The sequence below is a fragment of the Capra hircus genome, chromosome 25 (assembly GCF_001704415.2).
Source record: "Capra hircus breed San Clemente chromosome 25, ASM170441v1, whole genome shotgun sequence".
In the NCBI taxonomy this organism is placed as follows: Eukaryota; Metazoa; Chordata; class Mammalia; order Artiodactyla; family Bovidae; genus Capra; species Capra hircus.
The window spans coordinates 37,997,975-38,025,257 of NC_030832.1; the positions used below are offsets into that span (position 1 = coordinate 37,997,975).

The window sequence follows — 27,283 nt, forward strand, 5'->3', positions numbered from 1 at the left end:
CAAAGTGGGGACTCAATAAATATTTGTTGAAGAAATACATGAAATCTTGTTCCTATTTCCATTTCAGTATGAAGCAGACCCGTTCTCAATCTTCTTGCCGGCCTTGGGAAGAAACATTTGTTAACTGTTCAACAGCACCTTTAAGCTTTTAGCCAATCTAGCCAGATCCTGGAAGCCTCAAACACCCAGAACACAAACCCTTTCCTGGAGGGAGATGTCCCTGCCCCTCGCCTCTTGATCGGCCGTCTGAGGGTCTCCGAGGCTGTAGCGCCTGAAGGTGCGGGATGCCTCCGAGGCTTCCTCCCACCTGTACCTCCTTGGGACGTGAGAATCACCTGCAGGCCCGAACCTCCTCCTTGACCAGGTCAATCAGCATCTGGGGCGGGGCTTGGTGAGTGGGCAGTGCAAAGTGTACCACGTGATTCCAAGAGCCGTCGACATTGGTCAGGAACCAGCCGTGGGGTGGGACCAAACGCCCCCCAAACATGTGCCACCTGCTGAGGGCATTTAAGGCCGACCAGCAGGCTGGAGACTGCGGCTCCCTACCAGGTGAGTGATGGGTGGCTGGAGGCTTGTCTCTGTGAGTGAGGGCACCGCGACCCTAGAGGCAGTTTGGGGGTCCCTGGAGAGGTTGCTGCGGTTTTGCCCTCTGCCAAGCCGGTGGTTTGCCCCGAGGGGTGGCTCCTAGGAGGCCCAGGCAGGGCCTTTCCCTGTCGAACTTCAGCCTTGGTTGGCAGATGCTGTGCCCAGTGGCTCTTGGCTTGTTTTCAGAAGGGGTGGGAGGCGGTAGTGACTGGTGGGGGCTGCTCACCCTGCAGAGCTCGGGGGGGGGGGGGGGGGTGGGGGGTGGCAGGGTGCCTGGGGCTGCATCAACCACACAGCAGCCTGTAGACCTGTATTCTGGTGTTCCCCTCCCGGAAATACCCCTGGGAAGTTTTCACCTGCGGAACAAAGCCTTCTACAGCCTTGGAGGTAGGTCATGGGAAGAGGCCTGGTCGCTTGCCTCCTCCTTGCTGTGACATGTGCCTTCCATCTTGGTCAGGGTGGGCCCTGGAGGGAAGCCTGGCTCTATGACTCCCTGCCTCCAGGCTGGAGTGAATGCAGAGGGGGGTGGTCCCTGGAACTGGAGACCCTCCCTCCCCCGGGGGCCCCACTCCAGCCCCCAGCAGTGCCTATTTGCTGACCTTGGAGCCAAGGTTGGCTCAGTCCTTCCTGGAGAATAAACCTCCCTCACTCCAACCCAGTGCATGGTTTTCACTTTAAATCCCACTTTGTTTGAAGAAGCAGCTGGTATTGATGTAGATATGAACCTTGGGGCTCATGCAGAGCGGCTAGGGTGCGTGGAAGGTGGTGGTGTGGGTTTTTAAAGGTTAGCTTGGGGGAGGAGTGGGGTTATTGGGAGTTAATGCTCTTTATGCTTCCGGAGTGTTTCATTTTCTGAAGCTGTGAACATGCGTTAATTTAGAATCGGAAAAATTGTACTTGCAGAAGCCAAGCCTGGGGTGATGAGACATATCTTAATTTAAAACGGTTCTGGGTTCACAAAAGATGCTCAGCGGCAAAGCTTGACTAAATCTATCTAGGAAAAGATAGAAAAAACCAAATGGCCTATAACGCCCCAGCCAGAGAAAGTAACTCAGTGCCATTAATTAAACATGGCCCGGGAGGGTCCCTTAGGTGGGCTTCTCCCTTCCAAGGAAGGGGTCTCATACTGTGTGGGAAGCAGCAGCACTGGCCTAAGGTTGAGGGGAGGGGTATCAGCTTATCAGCCCCCCCAAATGGGTGATGTTTGCCTAAGTAACCAGCTGGGCTTTCTCTGGATCTCAAACTTGGAGACTGGGTGAAGAAAGGTACTGACTTTGACTTCGGCCCCCTGATTCAAAGCCTCCAGCTTGGTGTTCTCCTCCTCCTCCTGGTGAAGGATTATGGGATAGCCAGCGCTCCTGGTGCTACAGATAGCCATGGGAGGGGAAGGAAGCACGTTTGAGCTGTGAGGAGGGAAGCTCGTGAAAGCCACAAGGACTGGCTCTGCAGCTGGCTTTGCAGAACGTCCCCAGATGAAGTGGCGTGGCCACATCTGTGACTTTCAAACTGCTTTGGGGAGAGGGGAGGACTCTGAAGTCGAGCTTTATCTCCTTATGCCGTCTGATATTGGCCTTCCACTCGATTTTTGTTTTCTTTCTTCCTGTTTTGGCTGCACCGCACATCTTTCAGGATCCTAGTTCCTCCACCAGGGATTGAGCCACAGCAGTGAAATTGCAGAGTCCTAACCACTGGGCTGCCGGGGAATCCCCGTTGACAGTTGATTTGAAGGAAAGCGGTGACCATCCTAAACCCGCTACTTCCCAATTACCTTACGGCCATACCTCCTGGGACGCGGCAGAAGGATGCGTGGTTCCCATGGCAACAGTCCTAGAATGAGGCCTTGCCTCGGGTCTCCCCAGAAGGAAAAGCATTTCATCCCCGTGTACCAAACCAGCCTCCTGTGTGCATTCAGACAGCCTCACGAACTGAGCTGGCGGGGCTGTTAACAGCAAGATGCAGCAATGAGCCGGCAATACAGCGTTTCAGAAGCTGCCTCTGCTATTTCCATTGCCTAAAATGTGCGGGTCCCTATGTTCCAACATCTCCCCTACGTGTTAGGTGCCAGCCACGGCGGAGACTTGGTGTTTCCTAATCTGATTTTGTTACAGATTATTGGCTGCAAAGCTCAGTGAACCAAACCATGGTGTGCCAGTCAGACCTAGGCTGATTTCCTGGCTCTGGGGCTTAACGGCTGCAGGCACTTTGGCAAATGGTGCCTGAGATGATTTCCCCACTTGCAAAACAGGGCTATCTCTCCCTTGCTGTTAATGTTACTTCGTTAAATTTTTTTAAATTGTCGTACAGTTGATTCACAATGTTGTTAGTTTCAGGTGTACAGCAAAGTGCTTCAGTTATACATATGTGTGCGTTCAGTCGCTAGGTTGTGCCTGATTCCTCGCAACCCCATGGACTGCAGCACAACAGGCTTCCTTGTTCTTCACTATCTCCTGGAGTTGCTCAAATTCATGTTCATTGAGTCAGTGACGCTATCTAACCATCTCATCCTCTGTCGTCCCCTTCTCGTTTTGCCTTCAATCTTTCCCAACATTCAGGTCTTTTCTAATGGGTTGGCTCTTTGCATCAGGTGGCCAAAGTATTTCAGCTTCAGTTTCAGCATCAGTCTTTCCAGTGAATATTCAGGGTTGATTTCCTTTAGGATGGACTGGTTTGATCTCCTTGCTGTCCAAGAGACTCTCAAGAGTCTTCTCCAACACCACAGTTCAGTTCTTCCTTTAACTGCCATGCAGAACAGCCCTCGTTCTCTTGAACTGTAATACCAGTGTCACCAAGACTCAATTCTTGCTCAGTTCTCACTCAGAATTCCTCTTCTCTCTCCTTGGCTCTCTCCTTACTTACAGAATTCTCCAAGGTGTCTATACCATCCCATCCAAGTTGATATGTCTAAATTAGTCATTCCCACCAAAATTATTCCCAGCTGTTCTCTTCTCAAGAACAGTCTGTTGGTTACCTTCATCCAGTTTTCTCTCTGTATAATGTAGTCCAGCCCATCCTGTATAATTAGATAGATATTCACTGCACACTTGTAAGAAAGGTCATTCCATACTGCCCTGTAGAAAGTCCAGTCTTGGCCCAATTTGAATAACCTCCTCTAATGAAGCACTGTCTCCTTTTGTGAGCTTATTGCTCACTGCTCTCATCCAGCAGATATTACTGCATGCCACGCATTGTGAAGGGCCTGAGGAATTGTACCTAAGACACTCATGGTCCCATTGTCCTTGGGAGTTTGGCGGGGAAGATGCGCAAACGAGAAAATACTGGGCGATGGTAAAAGCTGTGGAGCAAATGAAACAGACTGATTGAGAAGATACTTAGCTTCTTAAATAGGAAAGAGTTGTTGGGGTGAGGAGGCTGAGGCCAGCTTGTGTAGGGTGGGCATCTTGGTGAATATGAGTTTTCTTCTAAGATCAGTGGGCATCCAGTAGAGGGTGAGGGGAAAAAAGTGGGGGATATTACACGGTCGGTTTCTTTCTCAATGATGGCATGCCTTTGTGTCGAGAACAGAGAGGAACACAGCAGCAGTAGAAGCAGGGAGAAGTGAGCAGAGGCAGTTGCCAGGGTGTGGGTGAGAGATGACCATGGGCTGGACCCGCTGGAGGAAGCCTTCCAAAGAATTAGGAGTGGGTCATGCTTAATAAAGTCCTAAACTAACATGCCCGTGTGGAAGAAGACCGTCTCCATATCATAGCCTGCTCGGGCTCCTCCGTGTCCTGTACATATACTCTGTACAGAAGTCCTTGGACCCAGCCACGTGGAAGGGTTCTGTGCTTTCCTTCCAGCCTACCCTAGCCGTCAAGATAAACTTCAAGCCAAACTGTCCCCAGAAGCAGTACGTTTCCCTTACCCCTGCAACCCTGGGCTGGTCCCCTCTGAACTCCCATGATGCTCATCGCCCTACTCAGCTGGTGTGTGGTGCCTGTGGATGCTGACTTCCTGAGTCTGCTCCCTGTTGCGCTGCGGGGCCTTTAAGGGCTTAGAGTCTAGATGGCTTTAACATAGTAACCACATACTGGGCCCTGAAAATCTCTTTGAAACTGTCCTACCTACAGGTGCTTTACTTCTTCCAGTCAACATGCCAACTTCGGATGCTCCGGAAGAGAGGCTGAGAAAATTTAAGTATCGGGGCAAGGATGCATCTGTGAGTATGAAGGAAAGCCTTAATCTGTCAGGGTGAGTGCGCTGGTCCGGTGGTTAAGACCCCATGCTTCCACTATAGGGATCGCAAATTTGATCCCTGGTTGGGGAACTAAGATCCCACATACTGCACACACAGAAAGAAAAGGCATCTGGTTGAAATGCATTAAGAATAGAGTGAAGGGTGGGAGAAGATAGGGTAACCAAGCCAGTATTGCAGAGTGTTCTTTGGGGGTAAGTGCATGGATGTTCATCAGATAATCCTTTTAACTTTTCTGTATGTTTGAAAATTTCATAATAAAATATTGAAGGTGGGGAGGATCAAGCCTCATGGACTTTGTTGGACAACTGTAGACTCAAATTAGGGTCTCCATGTGGTCTTGAAACTATTACACTTCAGACCATCAGTTTCTTCATGTATAAAACAGGGCTGATAACCTACCTCCAAGGGTCTGGGTAGAGTATGAAGTGCCTGGCATATAGATGCTTACCTGCAGCTCTGCCTGTCAAGGGGGCTCACCAAGGAGCTGAGATGTTGGAAATGCAAGTACCGACAAGCATGCCTTGTAAAGAAATAGGACTCAGGAGTGAAGGTCCAGACTGCTTTCTCTGCTGGGCTCAGCATGAGGCCTGGGCCAGGGAGTCGGTGCTGTGTGTGAATCTGACCCTCATTCAGCTTCTCTGGTCTTCACGTTTCCTGTCCAGCTCTATGTCCTATGTCTATGTATCTTGATGAGCTGACATATCAAGCTGGCTATGACTTGGGAATCTGAAAGGCAGCTGAGGATAAGGAAAGCACAAGGTCACAGTTGCCCAGTTAGGACACTATCCCAAGCCAGTTTCTTTTTACTTACTCCCTTCCAACAAGTGTGGCTTGTCTGTCTTCCAAGACCACCGCAGATTAAAGGAAGCCAGTTAGAACATAGGGATGGACCTCTCTATGTGGACAGCAGGGGGAGAGGTCAGGAGATGAGAAGGGAGAAGCCGAGGGTACAGCGCCCTCCTTGGGGAAGGGCCACTTCGTGATGGGGCAGCGCAGCAACTGGCCCCTGAGGCCCCCAGTGTGCCCCCGCCCTTCCAGAGAACACCACAGTGACCCCAGTTTCATTCTTTTTCTTTTGGCTGCACCATGTGGCTTGTGGGAACCTAGCTCCCAGACCAGGGACTGAACCAGGGGCCCAGAAGTAAAATTGCTGAGCAGGATTAAATAGCTTCTTTAAAGAACCGCAAGTATCTCATACACACTGACTTCCTTATAATCAATATTTTAAAGTCTTCAATGATCAAGATTAGATCATTTCCCCAGGATCCTCAATACTGTGAAGTCCGAGTTTTGCCCGCTCAAAGAAGAAAAGAATTCGTGTTTTGGTTTGCTTTTTAGAATTTCCATCTTCTTCCTCTAGTGTCCAAGTAAAACTCTTGGGATTAGACCAAGGCTTGAATGAAATATAGGCTGATACCCAGCAGTGGAAATGGTCAAGGCCATCTGGGGTCTAGGTGCTCACTTCAGGCCCCTGCCCCACCTGGGTGCCCACAGCGGGCAGGCCCAAACCTGCTTTTCTAGAACTAATTAGCACCAATGAAGATGAACTCAGATTTAGGGCAATGGGATTTCCAGTTTGTCTCTGTACCTGACAATGGGCAGACATAAACTTCCTTCACTTTGGGAGGAAGACTGACTCTCTAGAGGTGGTGTAGGAGGAAGCCAAGGAGATGAACCGAGCTGACTGTTGACCGGCTGTGTGATCTGAACTCTTCAGCCTGTTGCTGAAATGTGAAATCAGATGCTTTGAAGTATGTTCTGAAGACTACTTGTGGTGGCAGCCTGCTCCCCGCCCCCGGCTCTGAGGGCTCACGTTCTTTCTTTTCCTCATTAGGCGAGGCGGCAGCAGAGGATAGCAGTCAGCCTGGAGCTCCGGAAAGCCAAGAAGGATGAGCAGGCCTTGAAGAGGAGGAACATCACCGATGTCTCACTTGACCCTTCTGATCAGCAGACCAAAGGGGTACGTCGGGAACAGGGCATTTAGAGCAGTTGGGTGGAAGAGTATGTCCTTAGTAAGTTTCTCTGCCCTTAAAATGTTTGATTGAGAACTTGCAAGTTCTAACTGAGGCCCTTTAAGGAAAGGAGTAGAGAGATGGCCATTAGAACTAAACTGATGTTGTCAGAAAGCTAAGTGTCGTTATCTTTGTGGCCAGAAGTCTGGGATCTAACAGGAGATAGAGAAGGTGATGCTTCTCAGTGAAAATTCGCTTGCTTCCATTCAGCCAGAAACAGGAAATGAGGGGTCACGAAGGCTCTCTCTCAGCAGAGGCATCTAGTTACTCAGCTTGTCAAGTCTTACCTCGGACTTGAATGCTGTCGTCCCTCTTCCATTCTCCATCCATCTCAACCTCCCTCAAAGCAAATCCTGGGATGACTTCCAGGCCCATATGGTAATTTCTTCTTTAAATGTTTGTGAAAGTTCACCAGTGAAACTTTCTGTGTCTGGGCTTCTCTTTGTGGAATTCTAAAAAATTAGTACCTCAATTTCTTGTTCTAGGGCTCTTCAGATTTTCTCAGTCACCTTTGGTGATTTGGATTTCTTGGAATTTGTCCCTTTCATCTAGATCATTTAATTTGTTGGTATACTCTGTTTATTGAGTCTATAATTTTAATTCTGTAAATTCGGTAGTTATGTCCCTAATTTTATTCCTGGGTTTAGTAACTTGAGTCTTACCTATTTTTCTCTTGGTCTGTCTAGCTAAATATTTGTCATCGATATTGCTCTTTGGAGCCAACTTTTTGTTTCATTTCTTTCTATTCTCTCATCCTGTTTCATTTATTTCCACTCTATTTTTTAAATATTTTCATTTTTTCTGATTATTTTGGGGTTTTTTAATCTTTTATTTCTCATATTTTAAAGCATGAAGATAGGTCGTGGGTTTGAGAGTTTTCTACTTTTTCAATATAATACATGCATTTATGGCTACATATTTCCCTTTAAGCTCTGCTTTACTTGCATCTCATCAGCTTGGGTTTATTGTATGTTTGTTTCATTCACCTCAAACTATCTTCTAATTTCCCTGTGGTTTTCCATCAGTTATTTAGGAGTGTGTTGTTTAATTTTCACAAATCTATATTTCCCAGATTTTCTTCTTCTCTCTTTCTTAAAGAGTTAATGCCTTTAAAAAAATTAATTTATTTATTTTTGGCTGCACTGGGTCTCTGTTGCTGGGCTCACTTTCTCTAGTTGCGGCAAGTCGGGGCTCCTCTTCGTCGTGGTGCTCTGATTTCTCTCGGAGGTGGTTTCTCTTGCTGCAGAGCCAAGGCTCGAGGCCTGCAGGCTTCAGGAGTTCTGGTGCGCAGGCTTAGCTGCTCCATAGCACGTGGGATATTCCCAGAGCAGGGTTGGAACTCATGTTCCCTGCCTTGGCAGTTGGCTTGTTAACCACTACACCCTGGCAGTCCCCCCATTTTCTATTACCTGTTTTTGCACTGTGGCTAGAGAATATACTTGGCATGATTGCAGTCTTTTCAACTTTACTGAGACATGTTTTATGGCCTAATATATGGTCTATCATGGAGAATATTCCATGTGCCCTTGAAAAAAATGTATATTCTGTTTATTGGCGTAGCTGTCTGTCAGGTCTGGTTGCTTTGTAGGGATGTTTAAGTCTTCTGTTACTTTGTGATAGGGTGTCCGGTTGTTCCACCCACTGAGTGCAGGGTTCGAAGTCTCCAGCTGGTATTGCTGAATTCTCTCTTTCTCCCTTCAGTTACGTCAGCTTTTGCTGGGCATAGTTTGGGGCTCTGTTGTTAGGGGAGCATGTGTTTATAACTATTATATCTTTTAATGCATGAATTGACTGTCATTATTATAAGATGTCCTTCTTTGTCCTTAATAACAACTTTTGTCTTAGAGGTTCTTTTGTCTCATATTAGCGTACCCACTCCAGCTCCATTTGGTTGCTATCTGCATGGTATATTGTTTTTGGTTCCTTTCCTTTCAGCTCTTTTTTGCCTTTGAATCTTATGTCTGTCTCTTGGAATTTCCTGGTGGTCCAGTGGTTAAGACTCCGTACTTTCACTGCAGAGGGTACCAGTTTGATTGCTGGTCAGGAAACTAAGATCCCACATGTCAAGCAGCACAGCACACACACCCCCCGCCCCAAAATGTGTAATTAGTCTATTATTTGCCCCCAACTATTATCTAACCCCCTCTCACACCAAGCACCTGCGAATTTGTACCACTTCCTTGAACTGTTTTTAACAAATAACCTCCAGGAAAAACTTTTTTTCTTTATGTGAGGTCTGAGCCCAATAAAATAGAATCTTACAAATGGGATCTCCCAGGAAACCACCAGAAGGATCAAATAATAACTCTCTGGGAATGAGGTTTTAAGGGAGAACCAACCTGTTCTGCCTCCTCCAGTGCCTGCTGGGCTATTGGTTTTTAAAGCGCCCACGGAGCTGGGGGAGGAGAGGTGGGGATAAAGCAAGGCAAAATGCTGCAGTCCTCGCTGTTCTTCCTGGGAGTTAGACAGTTTTCTTGAGTAAACCCATTTGAGCTTGAATAAAGCAAATTGCTGCAAACTTTTGGTCAGTTTCCAGAGTTGCAGAAAAAAGTTGATTCTATTTTTCAGGTTTCTTGTTGCTTTTGTGGAAGAGCATTTTGAGGTCCTGATTCTGCTGTTTTTGCTGACATCCCTGGCACGTCCTCCTTTTCGCTGCACCGGGTCTTCAGTGCGCTGCAGGGGCTTCCTCTAGCTGTGGCGAGAGGGGGCTGCTCTCCTGCAGTGCTCGGGCTTCTCCCGGTGGAGCACGTGCCGGGCTCAGCAGTTGCGGTGCATAGGCTTAGCTGCCCCGGGGCATGTGGGATCTTCCTCAAAGTGGAAAAAAGAAAAAAGTGCCAAGTGTTAGTTTGCTCAGTCATGCCCTACTCTTTGTAAGCCTATGGACTGTAGCCTGCCAGGCCCCTCTGTCCGTAGAATTCTCCTAGCAAGAATACTGGAGTGGGTTGCCATTGCCTTCTCCAAGGGTTCTTCCCAGCCCAGGAATCGAACCCAGGTCTCCTGCATTGCAGGCAGATTCTTTACTGTCAGCCACCAGGGAAGCCAAGATCTTCTCATACCAGGGATTAAATCCATGTCTCCTGTCCTGGCAAGTGGCTTCTTAACCACTGGACCACCAGGGAGGTCCCACTAGCTTCCCACTAGCTTGTATGGGAGTAAAAGGCTCTGGGGACCCAAGCGCTATTAGGAATCACCCCTCCCCCAGAGTATGGGAAGTGTCCCACGAATCCGTGAGACCTGTGAGACCACCAGGAGTTCTTCCCTCTTCTGATGTAGACCAGCATGCAGCTTGAGATGTACTGCTCACGCCAGCTTCTAATCAGGTAGATGGCGAGACTAGATGACCTTCATGGCTCCTTCTGGCAGAGACTCTGACTTGAATCTGTGTCTCCTTACACAGGTCAGCCTCACCATGCAAGAAATAATCAGTGGTGTCAATGCCTCAGATCCAGAACTATGTTTCCAGGCCACCCAAGCAGCCAGGTATCACCAAACAGACTTGAATCATTGATGGGTTCCTAGCCGGATTCCACTGGCCTCTTTGGTCTCTTGACAGTGGCGAAACACCCACACGATATAGGAAAAAGCGAGTCCATCCAAAAGTGAGATAAAATTGCTCCTCTACACTGTCCTTGAGAACAGCTTAAGATATGCAAGTGTTGTCAGAGATGAATGGTTTCATTTAAATTGGCCTCTGCAGAAATGGCGGCTCATAGATAATAACCAAAACTGCTGCTTCATCCCCGCAAAGTGCCACAGGCTGAGCGTGAGGATCCGAAGGAGCTCTGGCCCAGCCGTTTGTCTCATTGGATAGTTAGGAATGCCGAGAACATCCATAAAGGGGCTTCTCCCTTCCTGACTCACAGGATGTGTTCTTGTCTTTCTTTGCTCTCACACTGCAAAGGAAAATGCTGTCCCGGGAGAAGAACCCTCCTCTGAAGCTGATTGTGGACGCGGGACTCATCCCCAGGCTGGTGGAGCTCCTGAAGTCGTCCTTTCACCCCCGCTTGCAGTTCGAGGCAGCCTGGGCTCTGACCAACATTGCTTCAGGGGCCTCGGAGCTGACTCGCGCCGTCGTGGACGGGGGTGCCATCCAGCCCCTGGTTGAGCTCCTGTCTTCCCCTCACATGACTGTGTGTGAACAGGCCGTGTGGGCCCTCGGGAACATAGCAGGTGAGGCTCTCCCCACCGGGGAGCTAGGAAAACAGTGGGCCGGGCATGTGGCGTGCCAGGGGAATTCTTTGGGGAATGCTGTAGATCAGACACTTGAATATACAAATACCTCGCAATGCTGGCAAGAGTAGAACGGGCTTTACCGAAACCCAGAGTCAAGTTCAGAGGCCAAAAACTGAAGCTGAAACGAGGTGACGTGCTGTGTTCTGAAGCTGCAGGCTGCTTCGGGACCTCTGCCAAGACTGGGATCTTCCAGCCTCAGGGCTTAGTGGCTTCAGGAACAAAAGACAAATCTCTGTTGACAGTGCTCGTGGAAGCTGGGGATATTCTGATGGACCCTTACATCACCCAGGACCGTAAAAGAATTCTACCTTCAGTGAAAGTTGCCCAGGGAACACACACACACAAATGTTTGCTCAGTGCAGGGGAAAATGCTCCCCCTGAAAACACGATCCTAAGATTGGCCTCATGGATTTAGGACTGGATGCTGTACTCCCTGCGTGGCCCGAGAAAGCACAAGCTGGGGATGAGGGCTGCTGGGGTGGAAAATCCAGGATCCCAGGCTGAATATAAATGTGATGTCTCTTGGGGGGAAAAACTCAACTGGGCCCCTCAGGGTTTTGACAAATTAAGATCAACCAAATATTAGCAATTTCGAGTTCAGAGAGTCAACAGTCCTCCACTACCACATCAGCAGAAACAGTGTGATTAGACCTCCAAGGACTTCGCGTGATGGGATTAGCAAACAGAATATAAAATAAGTCTGCTTTTTAAACGCTCACAGAAGTAAAGCATCTATTACAGAGATTTCATCTCTCCATTTTGCTCGGGGCAGTAAGGAACAGGCAAAATCGGGTGATGTAGTGTAGTGTAGCTTATGCCTTGCCCGGTGGTTGAAGGGCTGAGGTGTCTAGGGTCTAAAGTTGATCATCTACCCCAAGTAGCAGATAGCTGTTGGCTAGCATCTATCTGTCTCCCAGACTTTGTTTTGAGTTGCATTTGGGAGTTGCCAAAGCCTTCTGGGAAGACAGTTTGGTCTCTCGTGGCCTTTGTCTCCCAAGAACCATGCTGTGAAATGCCGCCAACATTTAGAGCGCACTTCCCCGGTCCGGTTGGCTGGCTCCTTGATGAGACCGTCATCTCCCAGAGACCACGCTTCTAGCAATCCCTGCCGTGTGGTAGCTGTTTTCTACATCCGACCACCTACTCGACCAATGTGTTGGAGACCCAGGGGTCTAGTTCATGGTTATCCTATCTGCTTGCCCAACCCAGGAATGAGTTTTGGCTTCTCACCCTTTGCAGAGCCTTTTGAAGGATTTGTCACCCACCCCAGGACTCTCTCTGTTCCCTTTTAGAGTGTTGTGTTCTTATCTATTTGTAGGTGATGGACCAGAATTCAGAGACAATGTTATCGCAAGTGATGCCATTCCACATCTGCTGACCCTGGTTTCGTCAAACATACCAGTTGAGTGTCTTTTTGATGAAGTTCACTAGCTCGGTATACAAGTTTCCAAAGTTGGGAAATGGGGAATGTGCTTCCAAACCAATGCTAGGCCATGTGGTCGGCCCGGCCCCTCGCAACAGCGATGATGAACAAGGCCTCGGACTGGGTATCACTTTGGGGAGAGGCTGATTCACATTTGTCCTCAAGGTAGTGCTGATCTTTCTTCGGAGTAGGGGTGGAGGTTGGAAGAGATCCATTGGAAGTTTTTCTAAACTTACAATCCTGCAAAAGTAGATGACTGAGCTCTCTATTCAAGGGGCACAGGAAGAATTAGTGGCTCACCAGTACTGCTCCTGGGTGATAAAAGAGGGTCTAGGTTTGAAGCTTAGAGTCCACGTGGGTTGCCGTGGCAACAGTAGAGGACTGCCTGGCTTAGGAATGAAATTCGGGTTCTAGATTTGCCTTAAACAAAAATGAGAAGGCTGCTTCTGAATGTCAAGGGAGGGACTTCCGTGGCAGTCCAGTGGCTGAGACTCATCGTCCCCAATGCAGGGTAGCTGGGTTTGATCCCTGTTTGGGGAACTGGAGCCCACATGCTGCAATAAAGATCTCACCTGCAGCAACTTCAAGCTGGCATGGCCAAATAGAGAGAGACAGATAAGTCTATTTAAAAAATAAGGAGCTACATGCCCTGCCCTCAAGGTGAGAGAGAACCTGATATGCTGAACTGGAAAAAGGCTGGCATGATGAAGGGAGCTTGCAAGCAGAGAACAGTGCAAGACGGATGGCAGGAGGGGCGAGGGACTTAGACGTCAGTCCGGGGGCAAAAGGAAGCCTCTGGAGGATGTCACGGCAGGAAGAGAAACGACCTGACCTTCCGGAAAGACCCCCTGGCTGCTGTCATAGGATTAGAGCTGAGGGAGATGGAGAGACACATGGACCTGGCTTGCTGCTGTGATGGGCACAGAAGGGGGAGGCAGGAAGAAGTGAGGATTGCCCCCAGGTTTCAGGTTAGGTTGTTTAGAGGACCCTCCTTTTAGAGATGTGGGGAGGGTAAAGGGGAGAAGGAATCGGGGCCTTAGTTGTACATATTAAGTTGAAGCCAGTGAAAGGCACTGTTGCAGCAACACTGGGAAGGTAGCTGCGCTTATCCGACTAGATGACGCGTACATATGTGTCAGCCAGCTGGGCGGGGTCAGCCAGAGCAGAGTTCAGCCAAGTCTAAACTGGCCAGCTGCTTGCTTTTTTATGAATGAATAAATTTTTTATTCTTGGCTGTGCTGGGTGTGCGTTGCTTTGCGAGGGCTTTCTCTACTTGCAGCGAGTAGGAGCTGCTCTCTAGTTTAAAAAAACAAACCACAACATAAAAACAAAGCTCCTTCTCTGCACCCCTCCAGGGCTTATCGCCTAGAACAAATTCCTGTTTGAAGCTCAAACGCTTTGGTTCCTACAGGTCAATACTATTGATCGAGGATGGCCGGGACATGTTGCCGTGGGCATGTTTCCTTCTTCCTACCCAGTGCTAGCGGCAGTCTCCTCGTTACAGGTCCCGTTCCTGCGCAACATCGCCTGGACCCTGTCCAACCTGTGCCGGAACAAGAACCCGTACCCCTCCGACCACGCAGTGAAGCAGATGTTGCCCGTCCTCTTCTACCTCCTGGGGCACCCAGACAGAGAGGTCCTCTCGGACACCTGCTGGGCCCTGTCCTACCTCACTGATGGCTGCGATGTGCGCATTGGCCAGGTGGTGGACACTGGGGTCCTGCCCAGGCTGGTTGAGCTTATGTGCAGCTCAGAACTCAACATCTTGGTAAGTGTGCTGGGTCCCATCAGTCTCCGTAGGGGCCTTCAGGTTAGAGTTCATGGGTCATCATCACTTGAGCAGGTTCTCTTCTTCCTCACCCCCCAGTCTTTCCCTGTTGGTATTCACCCTTTACCTGGAACAAAGCTGGTCCTCTGAGTTTCCCTGGTCTCTGCGACTCTGTAACCAAAGATCTGAATCAACTTTGATCCAAAATCGTGGGGGTTTTCAATGACTTACTTTCTCTTAATCTGATGGCTAGAAAAGAGAGAGAAGCGCCAGTGAAAATCGCCTATAATCCCTCCACCTAGTGAAGTATTCTGTTTCGAGAATTTTTTTTCATGTGGCCCATTGTTAGTCTTTACTGAGTTGGTTACAATATTCGGTTTTATATTTTGGATCTTTGGCCGCAAGGGATCGAACCCACACCCCCTGGGCCGCGAGGAAAGTCCCTGGTGAGCTAGTCCTTTATGAGCTTTCCTTCTCCTGGTCTCTGCATGTAGATGTTAATAAGTTGGGGGGGGTGTGCGCACGTTTTACTGTAAAGCTCGTAACATTTGATTTTCTTACTCGAGTATAAAAGTTCCCCCTTATCCTTTCCCCAGTCGGTTCCCTTAGCCTACGTTAGGTATAGGTGGAAAGTAAGTAAAGCCAACATCAAACACATGACTCTGACATACGTCACTTGCATAAAGTGCTTCCCTGGACGTGAGTTTGAAGCACGGATACCCCTTCTGATTTCTATGATATCGTGTATTATGGGGTCTTCGCGATCATCCATTCAGAGATGAGCGTATCATTGCTCAGAAGTCAAGGCTAGTTTGGGGAAAGTGTTGAGGGCATGAAGGGGTGAAGACATCTTCTAGAAGTTGTTTATCATGGGGGCTTGGGGCCCAAATGCAGCAGACTGGCAAAGCTGTGTGCAGCCTATGGCACTACTTACACCTCTCACTGGAGTGGCAGATACCTAGTGTGATAGGTTAGGAAGATTCTAGAACTGTTGGTGGGCTGTCACCATGGTACAGAGAAACCAGAATAAGCCCACAGTCGACCCTCCTGGGCTCCCTAGGTGGCTCAGTGGTGAAGAATCCCCCTGCCAATGCAGGAACTACAGGAGACTCGTGTTTGATCCCTGGGTTGGGAAGATCCCCTGGAGGAGGAAACGGCAACCCACCCCAGTATTCTTACCTGGAGAATCCCATGGACAGAGGAGCCTGGTGGGCTACAGTCCAGGGGGGCCACAAAGAGTTGAACACGACTGAGCGACTGAGTGTGCACACACGCACCCATGACCCTCCTAGGAAGGTTGTCTCGACTCCAAACACAGACCTGTCGTGCTAAGTCACGTCAGTCGTGTCCGACTCTGTGCGGCCCCATAGACGGCGGCCCACCAGGCTCCCGTCCCTGGGATTCTCCAGGCAAGCATACTGGAGTGGGTTGCCACTTCCTTCTCCAGTGCATGAAAGTGAAAAGTGAAAGTGAAGGTGCTCAGTCCTGTCCAACTCTTCGCGACCCCATGGACTGCAGCCTACCAGGCTCCTCCGTCCATGGGATTTCCCAGGCAAGGGTACTGGAGTGGGGTGCCATTGCCTTCTCCAAGACCCATCCTAGGGACCGTCAAAGATACTGAGAGGACCTTTATGAATACATACCCAAAATGCCACTGGGACTTCATCAGCTCTAATTTAATATGCAAAGGAAGTTTGATATTTATGCCCGATACAAATTCAGTAGAGATTATTACATTATAAAGATGACCATCAGTTTAGCAACTTTCCCAACATAAGGACGTGAAAAGGACAGCACTGTTTGGGAAATGTATCACTTGACCTCTGACCTACTTGAGCTGAAACTGCTGGGAGGCTGACAAGCACCTTTAAAATATGTAAACAGCCATGGACGCGCTGAGTCGATGAGGATCACGGGTATAATCAGTATTCACAGGCTTCCGGAAAACCGTCCGAACAGTACGACAAACGTTTGGGAGGGCATGGAGTTGGGTGCGATGGTTATCTTCCACGATGACAAATTTGCAATATTGGTTACACTTCTCACCTTGGTCCCCCAGACCCCCTCTCTCCGCACCGTGGGAAACATTGTCACAGGAACGGACCACCAGACCCAGCTGGCCCTGGACGCGGGCATCTTGGGAGTGCTGCCCCAGCTCCTGACGCATCCCCGCTCCTCCATCCAGAAGGAGGCAGCCTGGGCCCTGAGCAACGTGGCTGCTGGGCCCCGCCAACACATCCAGCAGCTAATCGCCTGTGGCGCCCTGCCTCCTTTGGTGGCCGTGTTAAAAAACGTGAGTGGCCACGCGGCATCCCTGACAAAAGGCTACTTTGCATTGGGCCATGTGTTCAACTCCTTTAGGTGCTCAGATGTAGACTGAGAAGCAAAATTAATTGAGATCGTGACAAATCTACAAAACATTAGTTTCCTAACTCTCCCTGAGAAAACAAGGGGGGCATGCCACTTTGGACAGCCCATCAAAAATTTAGAAGACTGAACAAGTCAATGAAAAGGTGATCCCGCAGCTCAAATATCCAGAAAAATACTGAGCCGGTAAATACTGGCTAATCTCTAGGGTTAGAAAAGTGTGCCACCTACTTTCCTTGGCAAAAATGGGAGGAGATTTGGTTTCATTTTGTTTTAGGAGGAAAAACATACTGGGTTATAGTGATGTTATACACTGAAGAAAGGGCGCGCCTTTTCAGTATAAAAGTCCCGTTGGTGAAAGTGTAAGTCTAGACATACCAGGAGAAATATACTAAAGCTTCCTTCTTCCTCCCGATTGCCACTTCCTTTCCCCAAGACAACTGCTACCATCAGCATTTCTTTTTGTCACCTTTTAGTGGATGAGCTATGTTTAAACCATCAGCTTGGGAAACAGGTCAGGAGTGGTGACCTCGGGTTGGGGAGGGAGGCTAATCTCAGGCTGACTGGTGGGTCCCCAGGTGTGCATTAGGTATGGAAAGCTAAGCCAGGAGTGCTGCCCAAACCATGGCATCTTCCAGACTGTCAGATGCTTCCTGTCCTGTGTCCTACCCAGAGTCTGTACCGATTCTAATCAGAAGCATCTAGCTGGAAATCAAGGAGTGATCTTTTTTCAAACCTTGCCTTTTGAACTATGACTTGCTTGCAGCCATGTTATTTTAGTGGTTTTTTTTTGCTTTGGTTTAAACTGAGGTCACAGTTTCCCCCAGCCGTAAAGTGGGACTAACTCCTCCTGTAAGTGGATGGAAGGATGCCTGAGAAATGAATTCCATCTCTGAGCCAACTGCTTCTTTTTGTTTTTTGCTCTGTTTGTTTGGCTGCATGGGCTCGTCTCTAGTTGCGGCGCGCGGGCCGCTCTTCAGCTGCAGCGTGAGGGCCTCTCACTGTGGCGTTCTCATTTTGTGGTTATTGCGGAGCACAGGCTCTCGGGTGCGTGGAATTCGGCAGTTGTGGCTCACGGGCTCAGTAGCTGTGGTGCTCAGCTTTAGTGCTCCTTGACACGTAGACTCCTCCTGGACCAGGGCTCAAACCTGTGTCCCCTGCTTTGGCAGGCAGACTCTGCCACTGAGCCAGCAGGGAAACCCCAAAGTGCTTTTTGTAAATGACAGGGATGCATTGAGCGCGATTTCAGTGGCTTTCCTGTGTCCTCACTGGGTGGTGTGCTCAGCTCTGGAGCTTCTCGTGCAAAGTTTTACTGGGGCAAAAAGACTAGAAATGTAGACATGAGTCACTATAATCTTAAAACCCCAGGTGTCGTTCCTAATCGGTACTGTTCACCTGTATTGGTTGATGTTGCTTCTCTTTTTCCTATAACCTGATGCAAGGAAATGAGTCTGTCTGAATGTAGAACCTCCCTCGAAGACCCTACATGAATCTGCCTTCCTTCCTTCTTGGCTTCTCAAAGATGGTGTCTTCTGTTAAAAAACTAGAGGCCAGTTACCAAGGGACTCAGTGTAAATTGCACAGAGTCCTGGGAATAGGTAGCCCAGTGTCCCTAGGGATTTAACCACATCTGTATCCCTGTATTTAAATTCTTCAGAATCTGTAAAGAATGGAAATGTTCTTTTTGTGCAGGGAGAGTTTAAAGTCCAGAAAGAGGCTGTCTGGACGGTGGCTAACTTCACAACTGGGGGCTCTGTGGACCAGTTGATCCAGCTTGTCCAGGCTGGAGTCTTGGAGCCACTCATAAATCTCCTCACCATCCCAGACAACAAAATGGTTATCATCATACTCGACATTCTCTTTTTCATCCTCCAGGTGAGCTGTTCTGAGCAGGTTGGTTTCTAAATAACAGTCTCTGAATTAAGACATTTCATTTGGTTCTAAAAACCTAACTAGGATTCTCTTTTCCTCTCTGCTTCCACACCCACCCACCCCCCACCGCCCTCTGTCCACACATCCAATGGATAGCAAGACAAGAGGCCTTTCAATGAAGGTCCACCATCTTTCTTTTCCCACAGAAGTGTCTGGGTGGCCTGCATTGTTTTACATGCTCAGGAAATGACAAAGCAAAGTCCTTGTCCCTTAGGGTTTATATATTAGGGGGGTGAGGATCAGATGCATCGAGTAGAGAGCTGCCAGTAGAATATATCTGATGGGGGTAGTTACTGATGGCTCAGAGTGGGGAGGGCATGGTGACCTCTTAGATGCAATAGTTTGGAGAAACTTCACTGAGGAAGAAGGTTTGAGTAAAGGCCTGAAAGAAGTGAGTGAGTCTTGTGGGCACCTGGGAAAGTGGTCTCTAAGTGAAGGAGACCTTAAAAAGCAAGGATGGGGGTGTGGCCAGAGAGAAGCAAAGGGTGGAAGGTCCTGGGAGACAGGCTCATGTTATCCAGGGGCCAGAGCACAGACGGTCTGTGAGAGAAGGTGGGCTTAATCTGAGTGAGACAGAGAAACTAACCAAAGGTTTGAAGCAAGGAAGAAACAGTCAGTGAGTCAGATGGCTGGTTCTTCTAGAAGATGAAACAATATACTTGGAGAAAGCAGCAGGACGTTAGCAAGGATAGACCTTGAGGGACCGTACTAGAGTTCCTTTCCGTTTAGCTGCGTGGCTGGGAAAATGGACTACGAAGCCTTGAGATAATGCTAGAGAAGTCTTATTTCTGAAATAAAGGTGAGTTAAGCCAATATTTACATACTATCTGTGTCAGGTGTATACTGAACAACAAATTACCCCCCTGGTGGCTTAAAACAAACATTGTCTCACACAGTTTCTGGGTTTAGGGATCTGAGGCAGCTTAGATCTGAGGCACATGGTTCTAGCTCAGGGTCTTAGAGGTTCAAGATGGAAACGGGGGTGCAGTCTTATCTGAAGGCTTGATGGAGGCTGAAGAATCAGCTTCCACAAAGACTCACTTACCTGCCTAGAAAGTTCTTCTTGCCACATGGGTTTCCTGGGACTGCTTGAGTGCCCTTCCATCGTGGCTGCTGGCTTCCCCTGCAGCAAGCTATCTTCCATCTTCCAGCAAGGTGGAAGCCCCAGTGTCTCATATGACTTAGGAAGGAGGTCATTTCGACAACATTCTATTGGTTACACAGATGACCCCATTTCAGCATGGGAGGGGCTACACAAGGGAATGAATATCTTGGAGGCAGGGATCATCTCAGGCCATCTTAAGAGTCTGGCTTTATTCATTTGGTGAAGGTCTTTTTTATGTGACTAAGCCATTTGAAAAGGTTCAAAGTAACACCAGAGGACTCCTTTAAAAAGCTCACTTAAAGCACTCTTTTCATGCAACTGTCCCAGAAAGAACTGACCCCAGTCAAAAACAGATTGGAAACAGCCCAATTAGACACTAAAACTTTGAGCAAATCACAGATATAGAGTAGAGACTTGGCAGCCAGTAGGCAAAGTAGCAAAGCTGACTCACTGGAAAAAGACCCTGGTGCTGGGAAAGATGGAAGGCAAAAGGAGAAGGGGACGGCTGAGGATTAAATGGTTAGATAGCATCCCGGACTCAGTGGACATGAATCCCTCCAAACTCTGAGAAACAGTGAAGGACGGGGGAGCCTGGTGTGCTGCAGCCCATAGGGTCGCAGAGAGCTGGACAGGACTTAATGACTGAAAAACAGTAACAACAAGGCAAAGTTGGGCATAATGTGTGAGAGCGCACTTGGAGCTGTAGAAATTTGTTATCTCATTCATTTGAATTAAACACTTGGGATCTTTTTCTTGGGAAGAGTCTGGGCACATCCCCTCTGGAGGACCAGTGAAGCCCCTGTATCCAGTGGGGGCCCATGGACAGTAAGAAAGATCAGGATAAGATAGGAGAAGCTTCAGGTGGGCAGCAGAGTATGGTTGAGGTTCTTTGAAGTAACTTGGAGGCCATCTGCTGTTCTGTCCAAGTCCAGAATTCTCCAGGGCTCCTCCTGCTCTGGGTCATCGCCCACTTCCCAGTTTTCTTAGAGACTAACCTAGGACATTGGTTCCTGCCTCTGTTTCTTTTACTCAAAGTCAAGAGCTCACTCTGGACGTACAGAGAGGACTAGAAGGTATCAAGACTCAGACAAAAGTGCAGGCTCTCATCAGATAAATTTGGCCTAACCAATATTTCATTTGATCCACAGGAAGTTTTGTGTGTGTTTATTACCGCTCACACAATAGCCAGCAAAGTCCTACACGATGACGAAGTTGTTTCTTTCTCTCTCTGTGCTTCCCTCAAAGATACTTAGGTGAACTACTCCTTTCCTTGAAGAGATGTGGGTTTGATCCCTGGGTTGGGAAGATCCCCTGGAGAAGGAAATGGCACCCCACTCCAGTATTCTTGCCTGGAAAATTCTATGGACAGAGGAGCCTAGCAGGCGCTACAGTCCCTGGGGTTGCAAAGAATCGGACACAACTGAGCGTACACTGTAGTGTGTGATTTCCTCTCGATACGCAACACTTATTCCCTCAGAGCTTTGTCCTTGCCCTTCCTTCTCTAGGGGATGCCATTATTCTGTGATAGACCCTGGTACCGTGCTGTTCATTAAGAACTGGGTATTTCCCAAGCCTTTTGTGCGCATCTTCTATAACTTAAAACCTCTGACCACTTTATTGTCCTGTCTGTTTTTATTTTTATTTTTATTGAAGTATAGCTGATTGACATTGTGTTCATTTGTGCTGTATAGCAAAATGATTCAGTTATACCCGTATATACACCCTTTTTTATGTTCTATCCTATGGTTTATCCCAGAATATTAACTTTCTGTTCTATAACAATTCTCGTCTCCCCTGATAGCGTGAGTTGTGAAAAGGCTTTCTCTACGTCCCACCTTTATTGATAGTTTCGTGGCCCTTGCCCATAGTGTACATACGAATGTGGAGTGAGTGAATGCCCATGGATGAGAAATCCAGTGATCACCTCTGGATTCAATCCAGTCCCATCACGTGTTTCCAGGGACCTCCCTAGCTTCCATGTGTGGCTTCTGTTACCGAGGTCTCCTGCCTGACCTCTCAAGGCTTTCCAGGGAGCACAGGGCCAGAACATCTGTGTTTATGTAGCATCACTTGAACGTTCTTTTCTCTGTTTTGAAAACAACCTCCATTAATTAGAAGGGGTGTGCTTAGTCGCTCGGTTGTGTCCGACTCTTTGCCACCCCATGGACTGTAACCCGCCAGGCTCCTCTGTCCATGGGGATTCTCCAGGCGACGATACTGGAGTGAGTTGCCATGCCCTCCTCCAGGGGATCTTCCCAACGGGATCAAACCCAGGTATCCTGCATTGCAGGCGGATTCTTTACATCTGAGCCACCAGAGAAGCCCAGTTAGAAAGGGGATAGCTACAAAATAGTGTTTAGCCCTGTGTGTATGGATGGTGGCATAGTCAGAAAAAAAATACTGCATTTAGTGCAATGAAGACAAACCTCAATAGATACATGACAGTTGCCCCCTAATGAGAGGAAGACAATGCAATTTTAATTCAGTCTGGGAAAACAGCACTGCAGCAGCCCACTGGGCAGCTTTGGTCTGATTCCACTGAGGTAAAGCCCCACGTCCTAAGGGCTTTGGTCCAGAGTCTCGCTCTTATATGGCCTGCAGGCAGCGGAGAAGATTTCTCAGAAGGAAAACATGTGTCTGCTGATAGAAGGACTCGGTGGGCTTGATAGAATCGAGGCTCTGCAGCTTCACGAGAACCATCAGGTCGCCCTGACTGCGCTGAACATTATCGAGAGACACTTCTCCGAGGTAAGTGCCCAGACCTCCTGTGCAGGTGATCACCTGGCCGGTACCTGGGCTGTTCCTAGGAAGCTGGTGATGGACAGGCAGGCTCCTCCCATGACTCAGCCCTGAGTTTCTTCCCTTCCGTGTTATGGGGGCCACCTTTGAGTGGCAGCTTCTTGGTCCTAGGAAGCTTCCAGACCCCTTATTTCTCACAGATGCTTGTCCTACCTCCTCTGGTGTAGAATCTCACTCTTGTTTTTTTGTTATTTTTCCCTACTTGCCTCTCTGGGGGAGGGAAAGGAAAGGAGTATGATGTTAAAGTGACTTTGTACTGAGAAATTCAAAGAACGAAGGGAGGCCAGCTTTTGAACAACCATTTTGCTCTTTACTTGTATTTTGTCTTTCTGGGCTTCCCTGATGGCTCAGTGGTAAAGAAGGCACCTGCCAATGTGGGAAGTGTGGGTTAATTCCCTGGGTCAGGAGGATCCTCTGGAGGAGGAAATGGCAGCCCTCTCTAGTAATCTTGCCTGGAAAACTCCATGGACCGAGGAGCTTGGTGGGCTACAGTCCATGGGGTTGCAAGAGAGTCAGACATGACTTAGCAGTTGAACAACAGCAACAACAAATTGTCTCTTTCCAGAATAGGGTGTTTGGGAATGAACTCTATGATAAAGGCTCCTAAGCTTCCTGTAGGAGCAGGGAATCATGATCAGATAGCATTCGATACCTTTAAAGACTTTTTATTGTAGTAAAACACATGTAACATAAATTGACTGTTTAAATCATTTTTAAGTGTCTGGTTCACTGGCATTAAGTACATTTCACATTGTCGTATGGCCACCATCACCAACCATCTCCAGAACTTTTCCAAACTGAAACTCTGTCCCCATTAAACAGTTATTACCCCTGCTCCCACCAGGCTCTGGAAACCACCATCTCATATTCCACCTCTGAATTTAAGTACTAAGCACCTCGTAAGCGGAATCGCACAGTATTTGTCCTTTTCTGACCAATTTGTTTCACTTAGCATAATGTCCTCAAAGTTCATCCATGTTGTAGAATGTATCAAAGTTTCCTCCTCTAAGCCTAAAAAATATGCCATCGTATGGATATACTGCATTTTATCTAGCCATCCATGGCTGGACACTTGGGTTATCCTTTCGTCTATTGTAAATAATGTTGCTGTGAATATGGGAGTACAGATATGTTGGAATTCCTCCTTTTATTTCTTTGGGCCAGAAGTGGGATTGTTGAATCATATGGTAATTTTGGTTTTTTTATTTTTTATTTTTGAGGAACCACCATATTGTTATCCATAGTGGATGTACCATTTTACATCAACACACACACTTTCCCATTTTTTTTTAACATCTTCATCAATACTTGTTTTCTGTGGTTTTTAAATTTCTTCTTTTTGCTTTTACTTTTTTTTGTGAAACTATTTTCTTTGTACTTTTTTTTATCATAGGCATTTTAATGTGTATGAAGTAGTATTCCATTGCTTTTTTCTCCCAGTTTTATTGAGATATGATTGACACAGAACTGTGTAAGTTTAAGGTATCCAGCATAATGATTTGAAGTATATACATCCTGAAATGATTAGCACAATTAGTTTAGTGAACATCCATAATCTCACAGATATGAAATAGAAGAAAAAAATTTTTTTCCTTGTGGTGAGAACTCTTAGGATTTACTCTCTTAACAACTTTCATATATAACATACAGCAGTGTTAGTTACATTACTCATGTTTATTATCCTTATCTATATGTATTATACTCATTATAATTATACTTATTTATCTTATAATGGGAAGTTTATGCCTGAAGACTACCTGCATCCAATTCCCCTCGCCCCTCACTCCCACCTCTGGTTACCACAAATCTGATCTCTTTTTCTATGAGTTTGTTTTTGAAGGATAATTAACCTACAACACTGTGTTAGTACCTGCTACATGAAATAGTGATTTGATATCCCTATACATTTTTAAATGTATAGAAATCAGAAAAAGTCTAATTCCCATCTGTTGCCTTACAGAGATAACACAAAGTCATTGACTATATTCCCCACACTGTATATTTCATACCCATGGCTCATTTATAGTTTGTACCTCTTAATCTCCCTCACCTATTTCTTTCATCCCCCTCAGGCAGCTGTGTGTTTGTTCTCTCTACCTGTGACTGTTTCTGTTGTGTGTGTTTCTGTTTTGTAGATCCCATATATAAGTGAAGCCGTAGGGTATTTGTGTTTGTCTGACATCAGTTAGCACAGTACCCTCTAGGTCCCTCCATGTTGCCACAGATTACGAGATTAGGTGCTTTTTATGGCTGAGTAATGTTCTGCATCCATTCCTCTATGGATGGGCATTTAGGCTGCGCCCATATCTTGGCTATTATAAATACTGCTGCAGTGAACTCAGGGTGCATGGATCTTTCAGACTGTTGTTCAGTCACTAAGTCGTGTCTGACCCTTTGTGACCCCATGGACTGCAGCGTGCCAGTCTCCTCTGTCCTCCACTATCTCTCAAAGTTTGCTCAAATTCCTGACCAGTGAGTCGGTGATGTTATCCAACCATCTCATCCTCTGTCACCCCCATCTCCTCCTACCCCCAATCTTTCCAGCGTCAGGGTCTTTTTCAGTGAGTTGGCTCTACGCATCAGGTGGCCCAAGTGTTGGAGCTTCAGCTTCAGCTTCAGTCCTTCATTTCCTTTGGCTATATATCCAGGAGTGGAATTGCTGTATCATATGGTAGTTCTACTTTTGATTTTTTTTTTTTTGAGGAACCTCCATGCTGTTTTCCACAGTGGCTGCACCAATTTATATTCCCACAAATACTGCACCAGGGTTCCCTTTTCTCCAGATCCTTGCCAACACTTTTTGTTTGTGTTTTTGATAAGTCACTGTGACAGATATAAGGTGATATCTCACTGTGGTTTTGACTCGCATTTCCTTGATTAGATGTTGAGCATCTTTTCATGTGCCCACTGACCATCTGTATGTCTCGTCTGGGAAGACAAGTCTATTCAAGTCTTTGACCCACTCGTATTCAAGTTTTAATGTTGAGTTGTTTGAGTTCTTTGTGTATGTTGGGTATTAACCCTGTAACAGATATAGCATTTGCAAATATCTTTTCCCATCCAGCAGGCAGCCCTTTTCATTTTGTTGGCTGGTTGTTTCCTTTGCTGCACGAAAGCTTTTTCGTTTCCTATAGTCCCATCTGTTTATTATTTTTGCTTTCATTTCCCTTGCCTGAGGAGACCTATCAAAAAAACATGTCACTGAGCTTGATGTCAAGCAGCATGCTGTCTGTGTTCTCTTCTAGAAATTTTATGGTTTCAGCTCTTTTAAGTCTTTAATCCGTTTTGAGTCTAGTTTTGCACATGGTGTGAAAAAGTTGTCCAGTTTGATTCTTTGGTGTGTAGCTGTCCAGTTTTCCCAACACCATTTATTGAAGAGACTGTCTTATCCCCAGTGTGTAGCGTTGCCTCCTTGGTCATAGATTCACTGATGCTCTGTAGCTGTGCATTAGATGTTTTTCGTTTGAGGAAGGTGAGATCAAAGTTAAGTGGCCAGGTAAACATGGGGCTAGGGGCTACACTCTGTTTAATGTCAAACTTGAATCATGAGCAAAATCCAGAGCTATACAATCAATATGACCAGGTTAGTGGTTCTTCCTAATGAGAGGTAGCTGATTTTAGTTTGGGACCTAGAAGATGCTCTCAAAGGAGAAATGACCCAGGATAGTGATTAGCATCTTCCAGGTTAAAAGCGCCTAAGAAAACCTTTCAGTTGCAGTCCATGGGGTCACTAGGAGTCAGACACAACTGAGCAACTTCACTTTCGCTTTTCACTTTCATTCGTTGGAGAAGGAAATGGCAAACCACTCCAGTATTCTTGCCTGGAGAATCCCAGGGATGGGGGAGCCTGGTGGGCTGCTGTCTATGGGGTCGCACAGAGTCAGACACGACTGAAGCGACTTCGCAGCAGGAAACTCATCCTTTAAAAGGGAGATAGTTCTTGAGGAGCCCTATAAGGGCTCCCAGTTAAAGACTTCTGATCTAGAAGTAATAGCTATCTATACCTATTGTATCCTTACTCACTATAAGGTTAATGTTCTATATAGCAAACTGCTTTTGTAAACAAGCCAGACACAAAAGGGCAAATACTATATGATTCCCCCTACATGAGGGACACACAGTTGTCAAATTCACAGAGAGAAAGTCAAACAGTGGTTGCCAGAGGCTGGGGGCGGGGAGGGAATGCTGCCTTGTTTGAGGGGTAGAGTTTTGATTGGAAATGATAACACTGGGAGACAGATGATGGTGGTTCAAAGCAATGTGATTTGTCTACTGTGGGTGTGAATTTCTAAGCCACTGAACTGTCTGCTTCGTGGTGTAAGATGGTACATTTTATGGGATGTAGACGCACAAACTGCATTTAAGGTCCATCTGGAGAAATAGATCAAGGCTTCTCTCCTTTGATCTCTCCTCTGGGAGAGCCTCAAGGCTGACTCAGAGCAAATTCAAATCCACAGAAGATGTGAAGGAGTCCATCATGCAGGGATAATGTGCTGAAAGCCTGAAGGTATAACAGTGTCTCTTCTTCCCCGAAGGAAGAAGAAACTGTCACAGCCTTACCAGCCCGGGACCAAGATCACAAATTCTTAAAGGACTTGACAAACACATACCACTGCTACACAACTCCTAAACCGGGACCCAGACCCTAAGACTCGCTTCTTTAAGAAAACCCCTTCCCCTTGGTGTTCCACAGGTGTAAAGCTTTTAAAAGTGAACGTTAATAAAATTTTCCACATTTTCACCTCCATCTATCAAAGATGCAATTAAGCCACTTGTGCCCAAAAGCCATGTGGCATCCATCTCCTAAGTGTGTGTGGTTTAGCGGTTCCCTTTCAGGATCTTCAAAGAAGATCTTCAGAGCAGG

At 47.3% G+C, this 27,283-nt stretch overlaps 1 protein-coding gene across 1 annotated transcript; it reads left to right on the forward strand.

The window, feature by feature from the left end:
• Positions 445–27,166, forward strand: KPNA7 (karyopherin subunit alpha 7). Its single transcript, XM_005697882.3, has 11 exons — positions 445–549; positions 4,653–4,741; positions 6,615–6,740; positions 10,190–10,272; positions 10,694–10,962; positions 12,344–12,426; positions 13,953–14,216; positions 16,276–16,509; positions 18,276–18,458; positions 22,222–22,368; positions 26,955–27,166. The coding sequence occupies exons 1-11, from the start codon at positions 486–488 to the stop codon at positions 27,066–27,068; spliced, it is 1,656 nt and encodes a 551-aa protein (XP_005697939.2). The 5' UTR covers positions 445–485; the 3' UTR covers positions 27,069–27,166.

What these genes read in the sequence shown, in the direction of transcription:
- KPNA7 (XM_005697882.3), top strand. Translation starts at nt 486, where the DNA reads ATGTGCCACCTGCTGAGGGCATTTAAGGCCGACCAGCAGGCTGGAGAC. An exon ending in TGGTTTCGTCAAACATACCA is followed by an intron (nt 12,427 to 13,952) that starts GTTGAGTGTCTT and finishes TCCTCGTTACAG; the next exon opens with GTCCCGTTCCTGCGCAACAT. An exon ending in GCTCAGAACTCAACATCTTG is followed by an intron (nt 14,217 to 16,275) that starts GTAAGTGTGCTG and finishes TTGGTCCCCCAG; the next exon opens with ACCCCCTCTCTCCGCACCGT.